Source organism: Epinephelus moara, chromosome 5 (genome assembly GCF_006386435.1).
Source record: "Epinephelus moara isolate mb chromosome 5, YSFRI_EMoa_1.0, whole genome shotgun sequence".
In the NCBI taxonomy this organism is placed as follows: Eukaryota; Metazoa; Chordata; class Actinopteri; order Perciformes; family Serranidae; genus Epinephelus; species Epinephelus moara.
Genome location: NC_065510.1, coordinates 29,750,496 through 29,770,454, shown reverse-complemented (window position 1 = coordinate 29,770,454; position 19,959 = coordinate 29,750,496). Strand labels below are relative to the sequence as shown.

The window sequence follows — 19,959 nt, the reverse complement described above, 5'->3', positions numbered from 1 at the left end:
ATATTACAAAATAATATCTCTCAAAGACAGAAATTCAGATAGGCCCCAATAGGGGACACATACACACACTAGAGTGTGGCGATCCAAGCCCGACGGTACCCGACGGGTCGGGCCGGGTTTGGTCAAAAATGTAGCTATAAATTGTATTCGGGCTCGGGTCGGATTCGGTCAGCTTTCACTGAAAATGTAGTGTAAAAATAAATAAAATCCTATTGTCTGTCCTGTTTATTGCTTGGGCACTGTTATTTACGTGACAACACCTGAACATAACACACACAGACACACATTGGCTGTTCGTTTCTAACTCTCTCCTCGCTGGAAGTCTCCAGCCGCCCGCCTCCGCTTTGGTTAAACGCTGAAAATAAAATAAAAGAGGGAGACGGGTTTTTCCTATTTTATCTTATTTTGTTTTATGTCTCCCTCTCCTCTCGCTGGAACCGTCAGACCTCCCGCTCCCATCTCAAACACGGAGGTCTCCCTCTCGCGGAGCACCCACGGCGCACGCCCGGCCTGTTAAATAGCCTGTAACCATAACAACTGTGTGACACAAACTCAGTGCTTTGGTCATTAAATAATGTCGGGCTCGGTTCGGGCTCGGACAGAAATATGCGGCCGTGCCGCACTCTAACACACACACACACACACACACACACACATGGAAAACCGGACATTATTCTCTTTTGCCCGGACATGTCCACTTTTCCCGGGGCATCGGGGGTTTTTATAAACTGATGATAATGTCCGGTTTTCCGTGTGTGTGTGTGTGTGTGTGTGTGTGTGTGTGTGTGTGTTAGAGTGTGGCACGGCCGCATATTTCTGTCCGAACCTGAACCGAGCCCGACATTATTTAATGACCAAAGCACTGAGTTTGTGTCACACAGTTGTTACAGGCTATTTAACAGGCCGGGTGTGCGCCTGGGTGCTCCGCGAGAGGGAGACCTCCATGTTTGAGATGGGAGCGGGAGGTCCGATGGTTCCAGCAGAGGAGAGGGAGACATAAAACAAAATAAGATAAAATAGGAAAAACCTGTCTCCCTCTTTTATTTTATTTTCAGCGTTTAATCAAGGCGGAGGCGGGAGGCTGGAGACTTCCAGGGAGGAGAGAGGTAGAAATAAACAGCCAATGTGTGTCTGTGTATGTTATGTTCAGGTGTTGTCACGTAAATAACAGTGCCCAAGCAATAAACAGGACAGACAATAGGATTTAATTTGTTTTTACACTACATTTTCAGTGAAAGCTGACCGAATCCGACCCGAGCCCGAATACAATTTATAGCTACATTTTTGACCAAACCCGGCCCGACCCGTCGGGTACCGTCGGGCTTGGATCGCCACACTCTAGTGTGTGTCCCCTATAGGGGCCTATCTGAATTTCTGTCTTTGAGAGATATTATTTTGTAATATAACTGAATTTTCTATCCATACATATAAATTTTAAATATATTAAAATTATAAGGCATCTTTGAGTAAGCTGCAAGTATCATTTAAGTAGACTATGTCGTGGCCGGGCCAAGTGTCCTCTTTTTTGGAAATCAAAATATGGTCACCCTACCCAATAAACATGCTGCTGACTTATACCCGACAACAGTATAGTGGTGCTTAGTGCAAAAAACACATGTATTTGTACAATGCAGCTACGTTCACTGTCGCACAGTCCTCGGCCGCCATTTCCAGTTTGAAACGTGGTCCCTCCCCTTCCGCTACGTAGCCAAGATGGCGATCATTGAGGGCAAGAAGTGTCCACGTTCCACACTCAACTTCTTGACCATTTTAGTGCACTGCATTTTTCCATACTTCTCAGTGTAAATGCACTTATGCACTCAAAATATCAAGTGTAAGTACAGAAGTACGCGATTTTAGACACAGCATGAGTGTGTATGGTTGACATATTTTGCGCCAAGTTTCGGAGTGAGTATTACATGTGGATTGTTTATTATTTGGACAATTATGATCAAAGATTGGACATTTATTATTGTTGTGAATTTCTGGATAGTGTGCCTCCTTGCCTCAGTACCTAAATGCTACATGCATGCCTGCGGTCTACTGCCACGTGCTGCTGTTGCTGAGGGTGCTCAGGACTTCACGCTGCTGCCAGGAACCTGCTGTTCGAAAAATGACCTGCCTCCAGGATCGTTTCTCTGACTCATCTCACACCTTACTGATTGACAGGGGAAGAAAACTACTGTTAACAGTGTCTGAGTTCTCAAGGATCAGTGAGTACTGAGAAGATATTTCTCTTGAGGATTTAAATCAGCTCCGACATGCGTGCTAACGACATGGTACCATGGCTGAGTTTACAAAACCCTGGGTATTATTTTATTTTACTAGTTTTAAGAGTCACAGGAAAGTTAAAGGATGGCCATTTGTTTTGTTGTGTGTTAATAAATATTATGTTGTCGCATTATGTATTTGTGGTTTAATGTTATTCCATGGCTGATAAGTGTGTGTCATGTGGTTAATGTAAGGGCTATGTGTGTTAATGGTATGCATGGGAGTTTGTGAGCTCACGTTACAGTATAGCTATAAAAATAAGCTATCAGGCCTCTCTGCAACCTAGTCAGAGTCATATGTTCTAGTTTAAAGTAAATGCATCCCAAACTTGATATTTTAGTAGACTCCCACCAATTCACCTCCCATGCATAGGGTGTTATCAGGTGTAAAGAGGTATGCAATGACAATGCAATAACAAATTAGAGTTGAGTGGGAGGGCTACACTATGGCATAAACAAAAAAAAACAAAAAGTAAATGTTTGAAATTAGCATTAAATGCCTGGAGACATGAACTGAACTTAAGACTTTATTGAGAATTTTTTTTTATCCCACAGAAACATAAGTATGTAAGAAGTTCCCAATCTCCACAGTAATATTAAAGGCATACCATGCAGGATTTTCCTAAAAAACAATAACACAATAGATAGACTTACACAAAAGTATTCCCTGTCAATCATCACTCACCAAGTGAACCTTTGTGCCAAATTTAAAGAAATTCACACACGGTGTTCTTGAGATATCAAATGCCAAAGTATGGGTCAGATGGGAGAAAGATGGACAGATGGATGGACAACCCAAAAACATAATGCCTCTGGCCATGGCTATTGCAAGAGGAATAAAAATGAAATGAAATCAGCAATGAATGCCAGGAGAAATTAACTTAATTTCAGACTTTACTGAAAAATGTTTTTATCCCACACAATCCCACACTTTTTGTCACCAGTCCAGCAACTACACATACATATCTATTGTGCAAGTCCAAATCCAAGTAGTTGACCTACTGCCAAGGCAGCAGCATGTGTGGGGTAAAATACTGCTGTTCCAATAATTCCAGCGGCGGCAGCTATCTTTTTAAACCAAGCATAATTTTGCCCCTCTTCCCTCTTTCTTCGCTCTCTCTCCTCCTCCTCCATCTTTCTCCTCTCCTCCTCAAGTTTCCTCTGAGCTTCCTGGTACATCTCATTGGTGTAGTGTTTTCCTCCATTGGACTTCACCATTCTCTCTATCTTATCTAGAAGTTCTCTGACCTGGCTTCTGCTTTCTCTCCGGTCATTGATGAGTGAATGGTATCGTCCTCCACACTCGTTTATCAGTCTTTGTAGATGTTTGCTCTCTGCCAAATAGTCATCCACAGATTTACCCTCTAGCAAGTCCGCATGTGTAAACAGGACTATGGTATACATGGAAGAATCTTTGCCATAATTATCCTGGATCCACTTCACAGCTGCCTTCTCCTCATCAGTGAATCTTGACTTCAGACTGATCACTAACAGAAAAGCGTGGGGTCCAGGAACTGACTGCTTAACACACTCCTCAATTTTCAGTTTGACTTCTTTTTGTGTTTTGTTTGTGTCAAACAGTCCTGGGCTGTCGATGACAACGATGTCCCTGTCACGATCGCTTAGCTCTTCTCTGTGACAGTTTTGAGTCACAGACTCAGGTGAGACGTCCTCTTTAAAGGCATCTTCTCTCCCCAAGATGGTGTTTCCAGAAGCACTCTTTCCTGATCCCGTTTTTCCAACCAGAATGAGTCTCAGGTCTGTCAGATGTGTCGAACCTGTCAACAGTTCATAAAACATTAGTTTCAGTAATTAAAATAGTTGATTTCAGGAGGTGTGTTGTGTATGTCTGAGCAGTGTTGGAGATGTAACGGTAATTAAATTACAAAATAAATGTAATTGTAATCAGTTACAGTTGTGGAGAAAAATATGTAATTAAATTATTTATTCATCAAAATGTTGGTAATTACAAAGGGGTTACAAATATTTTCTTTTGGTAAAAAGCTTACAGTAGAATATAACATTCATTCCATTTTTAGACAAAGTAGGTCAGCAAAGTTATTGGTGCAACTCTGCGTTCAATATTTCTTCACTTAAGTTTAAGGATTTTTCAGCTTTATTGCCCAGTTTAAAACAACTTTTGTAATCAAAGAGGAATCAAATGTATAAGTTACATCCCTCTGATGAAGTAATTAAAATATTTACATTACTTAAAACATTTTTAACAGGGTAACAAGGTAATCTGTAACCAATGAGGCTACATTTCAAAAGTAACCCTTCCAACACTGTGTATGAGATGTGTGTTTAATTGTTAAATCATATCCAATCATTTGTCAAGAATTTTTGATAAATTTACACTACATGACTGCTTTGATTTTAAAAATATTAAATGTGTGGTTGGATCCATGATGTGACTCTATTTAGTCTATAAAACATTCCCATTCATGGTCATTAGGAGCCACGAAATATTTGCTAGCTTTGTGCTAACTGTTAAAACACTAGTGTTAAACACACAGAGCATCAGCCTGGCCTCATGTTAATCATAAACATACTTATCTGCTGTAGTGTCACTGTAGAAATTATGGTTACAGTCTCTAAGGCGTTTTAGCTGGCAAGTAAAGGCTTACAAAGTTAGCTAGCTCACATTACTTAAAGGTTTTAAGTTTAGAGTGTTAGAAATTAAAGAGAAACCCCAACTAAATTAAGAATTCCAAGTTCAATCAGTATTTGTAAACATGAGCTACTCCCTCAAAGCCAGAAACCAGAGAAGTAAGTCTCAAACTTGTGATGTCATCCAGTAGAAAGTCTGGTTAGGGGTTGGCAGATCAATCGTAAAATATGGATACTCTCGATACTAAGTCCATCAACAGGATCGATATCAAAAAAGGCATCGTTTGTCTCCTCTTAATCGTACATATTTGTATTTCACAAGTAAAACTGTCTGTGCAAACAGCTCCCTTGTCATGAACACATCCAGTGTGTGTACTCTTTGCTTCTCCCCTGCTTTTGTGTTGTCTGCACTTATACAACTTAGTTCCAGCAGCGTCTTCTTAGTTTCACTTTCACCAGATGTTGGCAGTAAGAGGACGGTAAGGCCACCTCCCATCCGTTCCGTTTACTGCTGGGAGCTGGGACCCTCAACTGTACTATGAAAGAACCACATGCACATCTGCCTGACCATAGCTGTCCGCTGATATTCAGTGTGGATAGTATGTCTGAGCCTGACACCTTGGAGCTGCAACCAAAAAGAAGGAAGGAAGGAAATGCCTCAGCATCCAGACCTGACACAGAGTTCACTGACAGTCTGTTCAGAGAGGCTCAGACAAGGAATAAACAGGTTTAAAGTAGCCTAGTGAAATTCAAATTTTAGTCAAGTCAAATCTTCAGTATTGGTTAATGTTACATTTTCAAACTGTAATAGACCCTTCATTAAGTCCTGCCCTGGATGCAGACTGGCCAATCACGGAGCATCGGGCCCGCTCAGACCAGGGTCTGACAACAACACAGCTGTGCTCCATTGACTCTAATGCAATCGTTTCAGATTTCCCTCATTTTCAGGCTGGTTTTGTGGATTTGGAGCTAAATGTTGTGTCTGGGACACGTCGTGTATTAATGATACTCGTTACCTGGAGAGGTTGGAAAAAGATGTACATTTCTTCCCTGTTCAAAAGCCAAAATCAAACCATGAAAAATGTAGGGTTAGCTAGCTAGCTACTGAAGATATAGCCTACTGAATGTATACACATGCTTTGTACTGAAAGAAAGACTGACCCTGCTGTACAGGGACCAGTGAAGGGAAGCAGAAAAACTTTGCTGATATTCAACCAGCTGTGTGTCATCGCAGTGTGTGCAGATGAACGTTGTTTGACTTCCCCCAGAGATCCCTGCCCATCCAGCGGTGCAGGTCCGGGTGCTGGCAGCAGCACAGGGGCGAAGCCAAACACTGTTCATCTGCACACACTGTGATGCCACACAGCTGGTTCAATATCAGCAAAGTTTCCTTTATATTCATTGTCTTCTGTGGCAATCAGCAATGATGTGGTGGTTCACTTTTACACTGTGATCTGTAGCCTATAGTTCGGCTTTAGCGTCTAACTATCTTTGTCTTTTTAACCTGTTGTTGCTGCTGAGTCAGTTTGACATCCTGGATATATCCTTCAAACACAGACTGTAGACCCCTCTGTCTGCTTCTCTCTGGAATCACTCTTTCATTTTCCCAAAATACGATAAAGATGGGGCTTAGCGAAAGGTCAACAGGTCATCACCTAATGTTACTTAAGCAGACTGATTATTCACCTCATCAGTCATGACACACTGCTTTCCCCCTACATCAAAAAAGCCACTTTTACCAATAGGATGGTATTGGTATCAATATCAGTAATTCTGGCCCTGTGTGATTTGATATCGGATCGAAACCAAATTTTGTAGTATTTGTGGGAGACTGACTTTGTCCCACAGAGTGTTTGTTTTGTTTTTTATACCCAAATGAGCTTTATTCTCAGTTGTAAAACAGGAATTGTATCCATATACTCAGAACATTGTCCTGTGTGTGTTCTCCGTGTCGTCTAGAACATCTTTTATCATTCATTGTCTATGGAGCGGTCCCAGACTTTATACTTGATGACATGACACATTTGAGTTTTTGCACTCTAGATTTGGATTTGACAGAGAGTTGTTCATTTGTTTAACTAGTGCAGAGCCCGTCATGACTATATATTTTGTGCGTGAAGATCTGTAGAAGAAAAGCTAGGTCTGTCTCTACCACATGACGGTCATTACTTCTATAAACTTACACACCGTGATGCGTGACCAGTGCTCTCCCACTGTGTGTCCCACATATGTGTCACATATCTACTTTACACTGTCATAGTCATTCAGCTTATTTGTTGCAATGTTTACAACTGTCGGGGGGCGTGGCCACCACAGGCAGTGTCCACTGATTTGATGTTTTGCTTCTTTTATTTGCGTGTTTCTCATTTCTCATTCCAACAATTTAAAAGTCAAAAAAGGCACACCCACGTGCCCTGAGGAAGGTATGTACCAAAAATTAGGTCAGTCCGGGAACGGTTTAAGAGATATGCGGCGGAATCACACACACACACAAACACACACACACACACACACAGACATTGTGCATAATATAGAGATGTATTTGGACTGTCTTACACCATAGGAATAAAATGAAACCTATGGGATTTAAAAATGGATGTATTCCCCCTTTAAGAAAGAAAATACATTAACCCTTGTATGATGTTTGTATTTTTGTTGTTCAGCCAGTGTTTGTGGGTCTGGTGGACCCGCTGCATTTTTGGGGTTTTAATTCAACGCAATCAAACAATTTTATGTTAAAATACTCAATGGATGTTTACTTCATCTCAATTACAAGCAATATAAACAGCATTTATGGTTAATTAAAAGTTGTGATAAGGAACCACACTGGCAAAGCTATATGTATTGTGTCCTGCCCCCAATTTGCAGCTGTGATAGAGTATGAGAAAATATTGGATTGAAAAGATTGGTTCCCACAAGACAGAGGGTAAAAGGTGCGGCACTGTGAGAGCAGACAGGTGTTGGTGCTTGAATTTTTAACAATGTTGCAGCCTTGTGTGGGAAAGGCAGGGGCAACACAAAACACACACACTAACAGCAGGCCCAGACAGGAGGAGGACAGAGTAAAGGTACATTGGCCCTACAATTTGCACACTTTTATTTGCCCCGGGTCCAGTGGACCCAAACATCCTGTATGTAATATAAATGATAGGGAGGGGATATATAGTGTGTGGTCATAGAAAATATGTTCTGATATATGTTCTTCACAGAAAAAGAGCCAAGGCCAATGAGTCTGAGTTTGAAAAAATAATTAATCTTTTCATTTTTCTCGTCCCGCAGACCTGAACATCATACAAGGGTTAAATCACACATGTACAAGGCTAGCTTGGCAGCTGATGTGCTTTAGCCACTGTTTTAATAGTTCATGACAAATCTGCAGTGACAGTGACCTTGTTTGCTGTTACATCACATACCTTTGTGTTGATTTTGGCAGCGAGCAGTTTCACCACATAATGTGAGCAGCACAAGCAGGGTGAAACCTGGGATCCAAGCTTTTCCCTCCAACATCTCTAAGAGCAGAGTAATCTCTGTCAGAAACCTAAGAAAAGAAGAAAAAAAGATGAAAGAAAATCTATTACAGCTGGTATCAATCAAATGTTTGTTACGTTAGAGACCAGCATAGGAATAGACGTACAGCTACAGTTACAGATATGGTGTCTCTCCCTTATTTTTTCCCCTTTTCCCCTCCCTCACATCATCCCACCCATAATCAAGGCTAATTCTGGTTAAAGTAACTAAGTGCATGATAATATGGAAGTATATGCATCAAGGTTTCCAATAAAACTAGAAGTTAGACTGAAATAAATATATACAATCACACAATGTTCATTGGAGGTGGTTATACATGAGAAAAGACAGCTAAACAAACAACAAAGCTATCTATCAAAGCATGTGGCAGGTTAACATTTTAATTAAGACAGACATGATTGAATTAATGGTTCCCTTAATTGTCTGGCTGTATAATCCAACCATGTAAACAAAGCTCTCTTCTTACATTAAAGCAGATATTTTTCACGTACCTGTACAATAAGTGTTTCCTCAGCTGTCTGATATGTTTGCAGGAGGAGGCATTCTTTTATAGCACAACCATCAGAGCACACCCAACTTTCAGATAACACAATGCTGAACTGGTTATGCATCAGATTCAGGCATCATTTGAACATCATGGGATCTAGTTTCATTTTCGTGGAAATAGAAAGCTTCACCACTGCAGTTGAAGAGGAGGGAGCCATCCACTGGTGGCAGGAGGAACTGAACTGTTTAAGGTTACAAAAATAAGAAGCACAAGTTAATAAAATAATTGAAAGTCAAAGCAGGGCTTTTCTGGGCTCCTTTGTCAGTCATTCATCTCAAAGATTTGTGAAATGTAGGCCTACCATTTGCATCTAGGAACTCTGCCCAAACAGCTCAACGTTTTATGTGAAATTCAACATAAAGCAATGGAAACATTTTGTCATGCAAGAGGTGACAAGTTGTCGGTTTTAATCCAGATATTTATGGGAAAAAATGATTATTTTTGGAGTTACTATTTTTGGTCAGCAGTAGCTTAGCATGAAGTCTAGAGATGGGGCAGCAGCCTGGCTCCCAGCACATTTAAAGCCCGCTTATTAACAGGTTATATTTTGTTTGCTTGATCTGTGCAAAAGCATCAATTAGCCGTTTTTATGGACAACAGTGTGCCAGACTTTTCAAAACGCATACTTCTGTACTTACACTAAATATTTTGAGTGCATAAGTGTGTTCACTCACTGAGAAGTATGGAAAAATGCAGTGCACTATGAGTACCCGGATGGTGCACTACAAAACGGTCAAGAAGTTGAGTGTGGAACATGGACTTGATTTTTGGTCCTTGCTGGCACGGCTACTGCTGTGATTAGGTTTCCTGCATACCTTTAAATAACTTACCTGAGTGCTATATTTTCAAACTAACCATACTGGAAAATGTGTATAACTAACTAGTGCTAAAATATATTGATGTAAAGATTGACTAAATTATGTCCAACCACAAAAAAACTAGTCATATGTAGGAGTGTATAGTATTTTCATCAAATCAAAATAATTCAACCTTTTTGCTCTGCATTCCTACAGAGCTGCAGGCGGGTTATCGTACAAGTGTGAACGTGCACTCAGAGTGCGGGTTGAGACGGTCATGGAGCTTGCCAAAGTCTGCACTCTTATGTCCTGCAAAACCATGACAATCTGGGTGAAACCCCATGTTTTTATTGAGTCTCCTGGACTCCTGCCTGGCAACTATTCCCATTTCCAGACTGTTTCAGATCATAAGGAAAAAAATAATATTTAAGCTGTGGTTTTCAAAACCTAAGAACTTTATAAAGAAACGTATCGGTAGACTGGCTCAAAGTCACAACTTAATTAAAGTTCATTTCATCCTACCATTTTTTTTTTAAATATTGCAAACAGCACATTCTCTTTATTTTGATCACACTATTCACAGTATCAAAATCAATTTCATTCATTCACCTATCATTATAGCTTTTTAATTATTTTTTCCAAGTACAACATCTGACTAGCTTAGTGGGTTCAGGTGCTGAGGTTGAAACACACTTGGACCTGATTGCAGTGTCAAAACGAGACCAGGTTCAGCTAAACCGCAGCTGAAGGGCAGCCCTGATGATTCAGATGAATGTCACATGAAAGCATTCTACATTCACTCTGTTAAAGGTAATATAAGGAAATAATGTTTGCTGGTTCAAGGATCCCCATTCAGAACACATGAATGTGCCTCTATCCTAAAACATATAACAATCAGCTGTCTGATTTTTCAGTTTAGCCAGCGTATTATATAGCCAGATTATATGCCAGAGATCACTGTCTAGCCTCCTGGAGGTGTCGTGGGACCAACTAGACAAAACACTGGTGAAAGGAGGTTCCCATCTGATGACCCCAAAGACATGTTAGTTATCACTGCTCACTGGTCTGTATAGTTAAGCCTTGCCATAATAGCTTATCATAAGGCTTAGGAGGTTATTCACTGAGTGCTGATCCTTTCTCTGGAGCACAAACTTTCTTGTGTTTATTTGAACTATTTAGTCACAAGTCTCACCTGCATGCCCACATTACTAACAAACTGTTCTCATGTCCTCCCTCAGGTGCAGGACTTGTGCCGCTGCATTAAATTCATGGTTTGTATTAACTGACCTGTTGCGTTTGTCATATCATCAGTACAGCAACCCTCTGTCTGTCTTAATCAAACTTTTTTAGTAATTACAGATTTGATGGCATTTCCTTAATAAGATCATAAATGATGAAAGATTTTAATGCTTATAAATAAAGAAAGGAATTTCAGCTGTGGAAACTGTCCCTTACACTGAAGTATATGACCTCTGACTGATGTTAGACCATGCCTGGTACAGCAACTTGATAATACTAAACTACAGGTGACAGTTTTAAATTATTTGTTAAGTTCCAATGGACACAAAAATGAAAATGCCTTTTTATTAAAAAAAAAAAATGTTTTAATATGAAGATTTTCCCCTTTATCTTAATAGAATAAAAAGACATAGAGGGCTCCTATATCTTTTTAAAAAAAATTGTTGAGATTTTTAAACAACAGCATTGAAAAGCAAATTTGTATGTTTAGAAGTTTAATGTATATTACATTTCCTACTGTAAAATTACAGCTGCATCTGTTTAATCTGTAAAAACACAAAGAGCTGTCCAAGCTGATGTATTAAATAATAAACAGACAGTGAATACCAAGACACTTGAACTGAACTTATTGCACTTTATTCAATTATATCATGAGACCACAATCAATTTTACGCAGAAACTAAATCTTGAAGAATAAAAATCATTAGAGGTCTACTTTTTTGAACATGCTTACCTGCATCTGCTGCAGGGCATTTAATTACATTTTTTTCAAGCACTTGCTTTTAACCACATCGGTATAGGGATGGAAATACAGCAGAGGGAGGACAGGGAATGAGGACAGAATGAGATGGGAAATTGCATGAAACAAAGACTGTCCTTGCAGAGATCCATTTTGTATTACATCTTTCTTTAACGCAATCACAATAATTTTGACTTCTTCCAGGATATTTAAAGGGAAGATATGACTGTGCCCTTGAAGAAATATATGCCGATGCGCTATGGACAAAAGACGTGATACTCGATTTGTCAGGCCACCACTGGAACAGCTTCTGTGTTAAAGTTTCTTTTTCCTTCCCCTCTTCCACCTCCTCCTTCCTTGTCTCCTTCTCTTCAAACTTCTCCTGGTATCTACGGCACATCTTATTGGTGTAGTGTTTTCCTCTGCAGTCGTCCTCCACTACATTCTCTGAGAACCATTGAAAGAACAATGGGGTCACTGATTAGAATAGTCATTATCTCACTTGATCAAATTAAACTTTAATTGACTGGCTCCAGAAAATAACTTGTTGGTCCTCCAGTGGGCATTATGAAACATGGCAACATGTATCAATGAACCAGGGGCACTCACTCATTCAGTCTGCTCCCCTGTCTGACCTATTGTGCCCTTCCATGGCTCATCTATCCAAAAAGTTATGTAACACAGGTGGCGCAAAGTCTCCATCTGTACATCATGTGTGAATAATATGTACTGTACCTTTGTTTTGCTTTTGGCTGTGAGCACCAAGGATTTGACTGCATAGTGTGACCAGCACAAGCAGGGTGCAGCCTGAGATCCAAACTTGTCTTTGTGACATCTCTGTGACTGTAATAAAAATAGAAAAGTTTAACTTTAAATGCAAATGGAATATTGGTAGCAAACGATCAAAACACAATTAAACATTACAATTAGGGTGGAAATCATGAAATAATAATAATAAATAAATACATTATATAGGTGATATATGTGTATAACCTGCAGGTGTTTCCTCAGCTCTCTGATATGTTTGTGGGTGAGAGAGCCTTTTGTAGCACAACATTCAGGACACACCCAACTGTCAAATAACAATGATGATGAACTATTTTAGCTTCAGGTTTCACTTTAGCATTTGTAATTTAGTTTCATTTCCTTGGAAAATAGTACTTCCAGAGCAATGAGGGCAAACATTCACTGAACAGGCCAAACCAGAAGAGGTTAATTATAGAGAGGAGTGTGTGTGTGTGTGTGTGTGTGTGTGTGTGTGTGTGTGTGTGTGTGTGCTTGTTCCATCGCTATCATTTCGTTTCCCTGTCATCTACTTGCGTGACAAGCCGCCTGCCTCCCTCCATCTTTATCTCTGTGGCATGATATCTCCCCAGCTACTGTGAACTAGAGATTGATTGGACTGTTGACAAGCACAACTTTCCGTACACTAGGTGTAGACAAACTCACATTCCCACCTCATGTTTGAAGTCATAGAACATCCGGAAATGATGTGATGACAGCAGTAGATGTTCTGGTCCTATATCGTTCGTGTGCATCAGGAGATAGTATGAAATCATAATACAGGCCTCCTCCCAGATGAGGAGACAACTCATGTTTATGCATATCCCAATATGCAAGTCTCAGTGGGCTGCATCAGCATCAGCATCAGTTCCTAACTTTACACCGTGTTTTTGTGTGTCCAACACAGTCCAAGCTCTCAACAAAACCAAACACATCAGAGCATCAGTGAAAATGGACTATTAGCGTTAAAGAGATGTAGACTGCCACAAAAACTAAACAGAAATCTGTAATCTGAAATCTGACGGCATCCACAGTGTGTGAATAACAAAATGCAGAGCAATGCATTTGGTTTGTAGAACTGGGGGACTTGTGATTGTGAGCGACCTCACCTGAGTAACAATTTTTCCAGTGAAGGACATGGCCGAGTGTGGAGACCGCATCACGTTTCAGTAGTGCTTAGATGCAAGCCCATCACCCCATGTGCGTGTGTATCTGTGTGTGTGTCTGTGTGTCAGAGAAACACACAGAACAACGAGAACATATGTGAATCCTCCCCACGTGCAGTCACAGACAGAAGCATTTGTTCAGAAGTGTTTGGCTGTAGGTGTGTGTTTTGTGTGCAGTGATCGCAATAACAAAGACCGAGATGACAAGTGTCACCGCACGTGCAATGTAGTCATTGGGGAGTGAAAATGGCTCAGATTTCCTGCAATGTGAACTTCCCATCACGCGACAGCTGCAACGCAAAGTTCACACAGCTTCACTGTAGAGGCAGAAAAACATGACCCATCAGCCGTTTATGTCAGTTAAACTACTCAGTTTACCAAATCACTTCATTGAGAAATATTTTCACTTGCAACAGTTTCTTTCACTGTAAGTCCTTTAATGCTGCTACCTTTTTTTTTTTGTTACATATGTTGCTTAAATCTAATTCAAATTAGCTTTATTGAATTGTATGATTACAAAAAGTGATTGTAAACAAATAAAGGACAACAACATCAGCAACACCGTATGTGACAGATAAACTATTATCAAGAAACAGAACATTGACTCAGGATAATTCAAATAAACACACATTAATTATGATAAGAAAAATATGTATGACTCTAAAATGTGAAGCATCTATCTCATTTAATTGACCGTTTGCTAATCTGATTAGTCTATCTGCTCTAACTTATGCAGTGGTTGGCATGTTCAGCGTACTAGTTTACTGCCTACAGCAGTAACTGAGGACTTCCAATGCCAAAGAGCGCATTATATTTGTGGGGTTAGAGGTAACATCAAAGGCTATCCATCCACGTGTTTTATTTCTCCACTATGTGGAGCTGTCCTTAAAGGGATAGTGCACCCAAATATGAAAATTCAGCCATTATCTACTCACCCATATGACAATGGAGTCTCAGGTGAAGTTTTAGAGTCCTCACATCCCTTGTGGAGGTCCAAGGGGAGAGTGGGTAGCAACACAACGCCACCTAATGGAGGCTTACGGAGCCCCAGATTAAAATGTCCAAAAACATGAACGCGGAGCCCATGTCTCATGGTCTCGCGCAAGCACGCACACGTGAGCGCAGTGCCCAGAGAGGCAGTCAGAGCGACAGGCTACAGTGAGGCTAAAAACAGAGTTCAAATTACATTTTTCCAAACAACTTTTTATGTCGGGGCTTCAGGACACTTGGATCACTAAGGACGAGCAGTATGGAGATATTTTGTGGTTTCAATTATGTGTTTTTGGATGTTTGAATCTGGGATGCCGTAAGCCTCTATTAGGTGGAGTTGTGTTGCTACCTCCTCTCCCCTTGAATCTCCACAAGGGATGTGAGTACTCTTAAACTTCACCTGAGCCTCCCTCGGCATATGGGTGAGTAGATAATGGCTTAATTTTTATTTTTGGGTGCACTATTCCTTTAATGCTATCAGAGTTCAGGCTAACATTAACTGCTGCCGTTCTCTAGGTCACCTAAGAGTAGCCTATCCATTCTACTGCTCATATCCAAGGCACATCAAGGTCTGCAGTTGAAAATGTTTGATGTTATAAATATTTGGGACACTTTTAAGACAAATGTGGAATACCTAGAAAGCAAACTGAAGGTCAAAATTGGAGTTTTGTATCTAGAAATCCTGTTTTTCTTCTGCTAGTCAAAGTTAAATCACGCAATCTACAATTATGTCTGTGCTTGATTACAGTGATACTGTATACACGCATGCTTCTCCCTTCACCTTAAAGCCATTATGTGAATGGAAAGCAATGCACAGAAGGTTTATAGGTCTGCCAAACTGAATAGATGAGCTATGTAAATTCAACTTCCGTTGTGGCATTTTCATATGAATTGTTACCTCCAAGATGAATGAAAAAGGAAAAAAAACAAAAACAAAACTTGGTCACAAAAAAAGAAATATAATCCCTTCAGCGTGTTCTGGGTCTGCCCCGGGGCCACCTACCAGTTGGATGTGCCCAGAAACCAAACCACCCATTCATCTCATGCGCCATTTTACCCTCACTCAAGATACTTAAACTCCATTTTTCAACAGAGAACCATGGCAACAGACTTGGAGGTCCTGACTCTCTGCAAACCGTCGCAGTGTGTGCTGGAGGTCACTGTGTGATGAGGTCAACAGTCCACCTTTGTCTGACATCAAGGTCCCACTGTTTAAAAAAAAGAAAGAATTGTGAGTGTTATGCTTGTTATGAAGTGTTATGATTGTATGCTGCTGAGCCTACGTATAGCAGGCCTATCAGGCAGAAAGCCTGATCAGTGTAGCAAGCAAGTGTAGCGGACTTAGGGCAGATGATGAGTGAGCAGCAGGTATGAGGAACCAACTTCACCGCTCATCCTTTGACATAAGAGAAGAAACTGTTACAGGTCTTCAGACATTTCATTAGTCCACTGAATATTATGACATTTTACTGGATAGCCTATTAGCCTGAGTCTTCCCTGCATGGGTTATAAGAAATATGTTTTTACTCCCAAATAAAAAAAAAAAGTTTTGTTTATGGTCCCCAAATCTCTCAGAGCCTTGTTGCACCTTTCACAGCAAGCATTGTCCCGATGCTTTCAGAGGGCACCACTAACATGTCAGCACCACACATCTTTACAATGGCGCCCAATTAGCGCTCTGTGATAAAGAAACTACTCTCACACTTTTTCTTTTCATTTTATTTTTTTAGAAAAATACACACTGGATCTCAGTAGACACATGGCATTGATAATCACGCTTGACGCTTACATTAGAGGTTTGACAGTTAGCACTTTTATAGTGTGTGACAGTGTGGGTGTGGTGTTACTAACCCTTTCATCACTGCACTATGTCATTTTGTTTTGCTTGTTAAAAATGCTGCTCGTAGGTAGGGATCATGTGCGGTCTGTTGTAAATGTAAAGCCCGAGTGGTCTGTTGTCTACTGCACAAATGATTCTGAATAGGAAGTGGAAAGCAGTGACCATGGAAACTCATCGACTGTACCTCCAGCACGAGGAGCGAACGACCTTCAATCAGTGCAGCACACACAGCAAAAACATCCATCATTTTCACAGCGATAAAGAAGCAACATGTCTTTCTTATCGTGGTAATAATTATTACAATGCAACTGTTATTTTTCACTCAATATTTCATGTAGTTGGAGTTTCATCCTAGTTGTTTCTTTGCGTCACTTTGGGAAGATGAGACCAACACCTTGCCTCACATCTGTTCTCCCTCCACAGCCATGACCTCGTCCAGTGACCTTTTACAGAGGCCTCCTCAGCCTGACAAAATCAAGAGTGAGCTGACAGTCATCATGCACGTGAAAGCTAAATAACTTGAATTCATAGTTGACGGACATGACGAGCCGACTGAGTGACAGGCCTATCTATCTAAGTGGCCATTTATAGAGTAGTGTAGGATGGGAAGGTATATGCCCACTGGAAACCCCCGGCTGTAATCTGATTGTTCACTCTGTGTGGGATTCGGGCTGTGGACTCCTGGCAATCACGACTCCAGGATAACACACAGTCAAACACACACACACACACACACACACAAACACACACACACTGGCACACAGGAAGATAAAACAAAGAGTGGGTGATTTTTGAATATAGGTTATGCAATAGTCATACAATAATATACAAGCTCCTGACTCAACATCCTCCTACTTTCTCCTTCAGTTACGTGAATGGGTATCACATACACACATAGATAGATAGATAGATAGATAGATAGATAGATAGATAGATAGAAATTTAAAGGGAATATGAAAATATCTTTTGCAAATAACTTCATTTGTGATGTCACACACGCACACTACACAGTTTCTTGTATTAATCAGAAAGTCATTATGCTATTAAAAAATATTTTATTTTGAAAACATCATCTCTGTAATAGGACGCATTTGAATGTCAGTGCTTAAATCGTTGTTTTCTTCGCTCCCCTCATATTTAAATAGTCCTTCACTGAATCTGACATTTCTCCAGTGGTTTGCCGGGTTTTCTTGCAGTGTGTGGCCCAATGACTTGTCGGAGATCTGTGCTAAAACTCGGCCTGCGCGCCAATGGGTACAGGGCGCCACAGGCATCATCGCGCCCAGGTGTCTGGCTGCCCGTCCCCGGCGCACGGCCTGTACGCATTGCCTGGTACGATCGGAGGGAAACTTTGCGGTGCTGAGACGGGCCAGTCTCAGTAGGAAGCCCACCTCGCTTTGCCAAAGTCTCGAAGACTTTTTCTAGATTCGTGCTGTCCTTTGCAGACGTTTCAAAGTATGCACAGTCATCACCGAGGGCTTGGAGCACCTCTGCTTTGGATATTTGTCTCTCAGACTCCAGGAGATCAACCTTGTTGGCGCAGACCACCAGGGCAACCTGCCGCTGTGCGCACTGCTCTGGCACAGAGGATTTGGTGAGCTTGGATTTAGCGGCCAGAATCTCCGACCGCAGGGCGCACACCTCTTCAAAGGAGCTCCGGTCTTCTAGACTGAATACTAAAAGAAAAATGTCTCCTGCAAAAAAAGAGAAAGAAAATCAATCATTAGTTGATATTATTATGGACACCCCTGCATCATTATAGAGAGAGGTAAACATTTACGCATGCACCCATGCAGAAAAGAAAGTTTTGCTGGACAGAGATAATGACTGAGCCTTTACGCACCAGTGAGGATAGACAGCCGCCGCTTGGCTGGGAAATCCCGTTCCTTGGACGCATCCAGGACATCAATTTGGTAGGTCTCTCCGCGAATACGAAACAGCTTCCTGAGGAAATCCTCGGAGGTAGGATTGTACTCTTCCACAAATCCGTCCCGAAGATATCTTCTTAGGATGGAGGTCTTGCCGACCCGTGGCGCACCAAGAACTACGATGCGCTTACAGTTCTTTGGCTTGGTCGGTGCTGGCTCTTGGCCAATTTGGCGCTGCCGGGATTGACCGTGGAGAACCAGAGCTGCCAGCTGGTCCAGTGGGGATCTCTTGCAGGGGTGACTGTTGTTGGCGGTGGGGAGTTGCCTCACGGCTGCCCCTGAGCGCGTCTTCTTTTCCTGCTTCCACTGAGACGAAGCCACTTTAAGTATCCCCAAGCCCGCTTTAATTCCCGATGAACTCAGGTGCTGCGATGCGTTCTTGTAAGCCAGTAATACTTTGGAGGACCCCGCGCACTGTCCGTCCATATTACTATGAAACTGGGGGCCATCTATGGTGGAGCAGCTGAGCTGGTGCGCAACAGAGATGGATGCTGTCTGTGCGCCAGTGGAGATGCTGCCTCTTTCCATCGTTTTAGTATGAGTTTAGTCCGTGGGTTCCGCGCAACGAAGTGGGCAGAATCTGTGATCTGACGTTTCATAGGCCTGCTAAAGCTTGTCTGTGGCGCGGTGGCTGATGCCACTTGTCTTTATATACTCCATCACTGAGCCCGTGATGCATCTGCGTCATGCTGATTGACAGAAAGGGTTGTTGTGTTCGTCAGGAGAATACTGTGTGTTTAGGGAAACACAACGTGGGCTACTGAGCATGACTACATTTCGGTCTGCTTGCATGATTCTCTGAAGCTCCTTGATAAATGAAGTGTATGTCCAATATGATTTTATATGTAATAAATAATTATTATCATTATTATTGTTACATTTACTTTTTACTTTACAAACTCATAACTTTAATTTAACAAATAAGCAAATAATTGACTAGTAGAGGTGATTAATCTATTTCTCTAAATACATTTCTGTAGTTTTTTTTAAGTGCATTTATTATTAATATTCTACTTTTGTGGGAAGGATTGGACTTCTATGGGCACTGTAGGTCAGCCAATATTTTTTTAATTTATGTTATGTTTCAATAAAGCACCTTTGTTCTTTTAAACAACAAAATTTTATAACTTGCTATTATTATTATTATGTTTATTATTATTATTATTATTAGGCTATTTATTTATTTTGGCACTACAGTATTAGCCTATGGCCTGATGCATTTAGTCAGCTACATAGTATGTTTTTGTTTTGTTTTTTAATCCCCAATACTGGCACATTTTGTAGGCTATGTCATCGTCGACGACCTAAAAACCGTGTAGCCTACTGATCCAAGGCCAAGTCGAAATATTAGGCCTATTGTTTTTATTATTATTATTATTGTCTCTTATTTGCATGATAACCCACTTGATAACCTACATTTTTGCCTTGTTCCTGTTTGTTTTGCTTCATACAGTATAGGCTTATATCTTGTGCCTCTTTTTTCTTTTCTTTTTTATATTGTTCCCTTTCTTGTTAAGGAAAT

The 19,959-nt window shown here is 40.9% G+C and overlaps 2 protein-coding genes across 2 annotated transcripts; both read right to left on the bottom strand.

The window, feature by feature from the left end:
* Window positions 1–2,784: 2,784 nt before the first annotated feature.
* Window positions 2,785–9,035, bottom strand: LOC126390998 (GTPase IMAP family member 9-like). The gene is made up of 3 exons (XM_050045561.1): window positions 8,900–9,035; window positions 8,294–8,418; window positions 2,785–4,048 (listed from the first exon to the last, which is right to left on the bottom strand). The coding sequence occupies exons 2-3, from the start codon at window positions 8,385–8,387 to the stop codon at window positions 3,237–3,239; spliced, it is 906 nt and encodes a 301-aa protein (XP_049901518.1). The 5' UTR covers window positions 8,388–8,418; window positions 8,900–9,035; the 3' UTR covers window positions 2,785–3,236.
* Window positions 9,036–17,503: 8,468 nt separating this feature from the next.
* rasd2b (RASD family member 2b) lies at window positions 17,504–18,970 on the bottom strand. The gene is made up of 2 exons (XM_050045558.1): window positions 18,353–18,970; window positions 17,504–18,203 (listed from the first exon to the last, which is right to left on the bottom strand). The coding sequence occupies exons 1-2, from the start codon at window positions 18,963–18,965 to the stop codon at window positions 17,659–17,661; spliced, it is 1,158 nt and encodes a 385-aa protein (XP_049901515.1). The 5' UTR covers window positions 18,966–18,970; the 3' UTR covers window positions 17,504–17,658.
* Window positions 18,971–19,959: the final 989 nt, after the last annotated feature.

Bases quoted from the DNA above. Each gene is read 5' to 3' on its own strand.
- LOC126390998 (XM_050045561.1), bottom strand. From the start codon at position 8,387: ATGTTGGAGGGAAAAGCTTGGATCCCAGGTTTCACCCTGCTTGTGCTG. The intron at 4,049-8,293 runs GTATGTGATGTA...AACTGTTGACAG, and splicing joins CTGCCAAAATCAACACAAAG to GTTCGACACATCTGACAGAC.
- rasd2b (XM_050045558.1), bottom strand. From the start codon at position 18,965: ATGGAAAGAGGCAGCATCTCCACTGGCGCACAGACAGCATCCATCTCT. The intron at 18,204-18,352 runs GTGCGTAAAGGC...CTTTTTTTGCAG, and splicing joins GCGGCTGTCTATCCTCACTG to GAGACATTTTTCTTTTAGTA.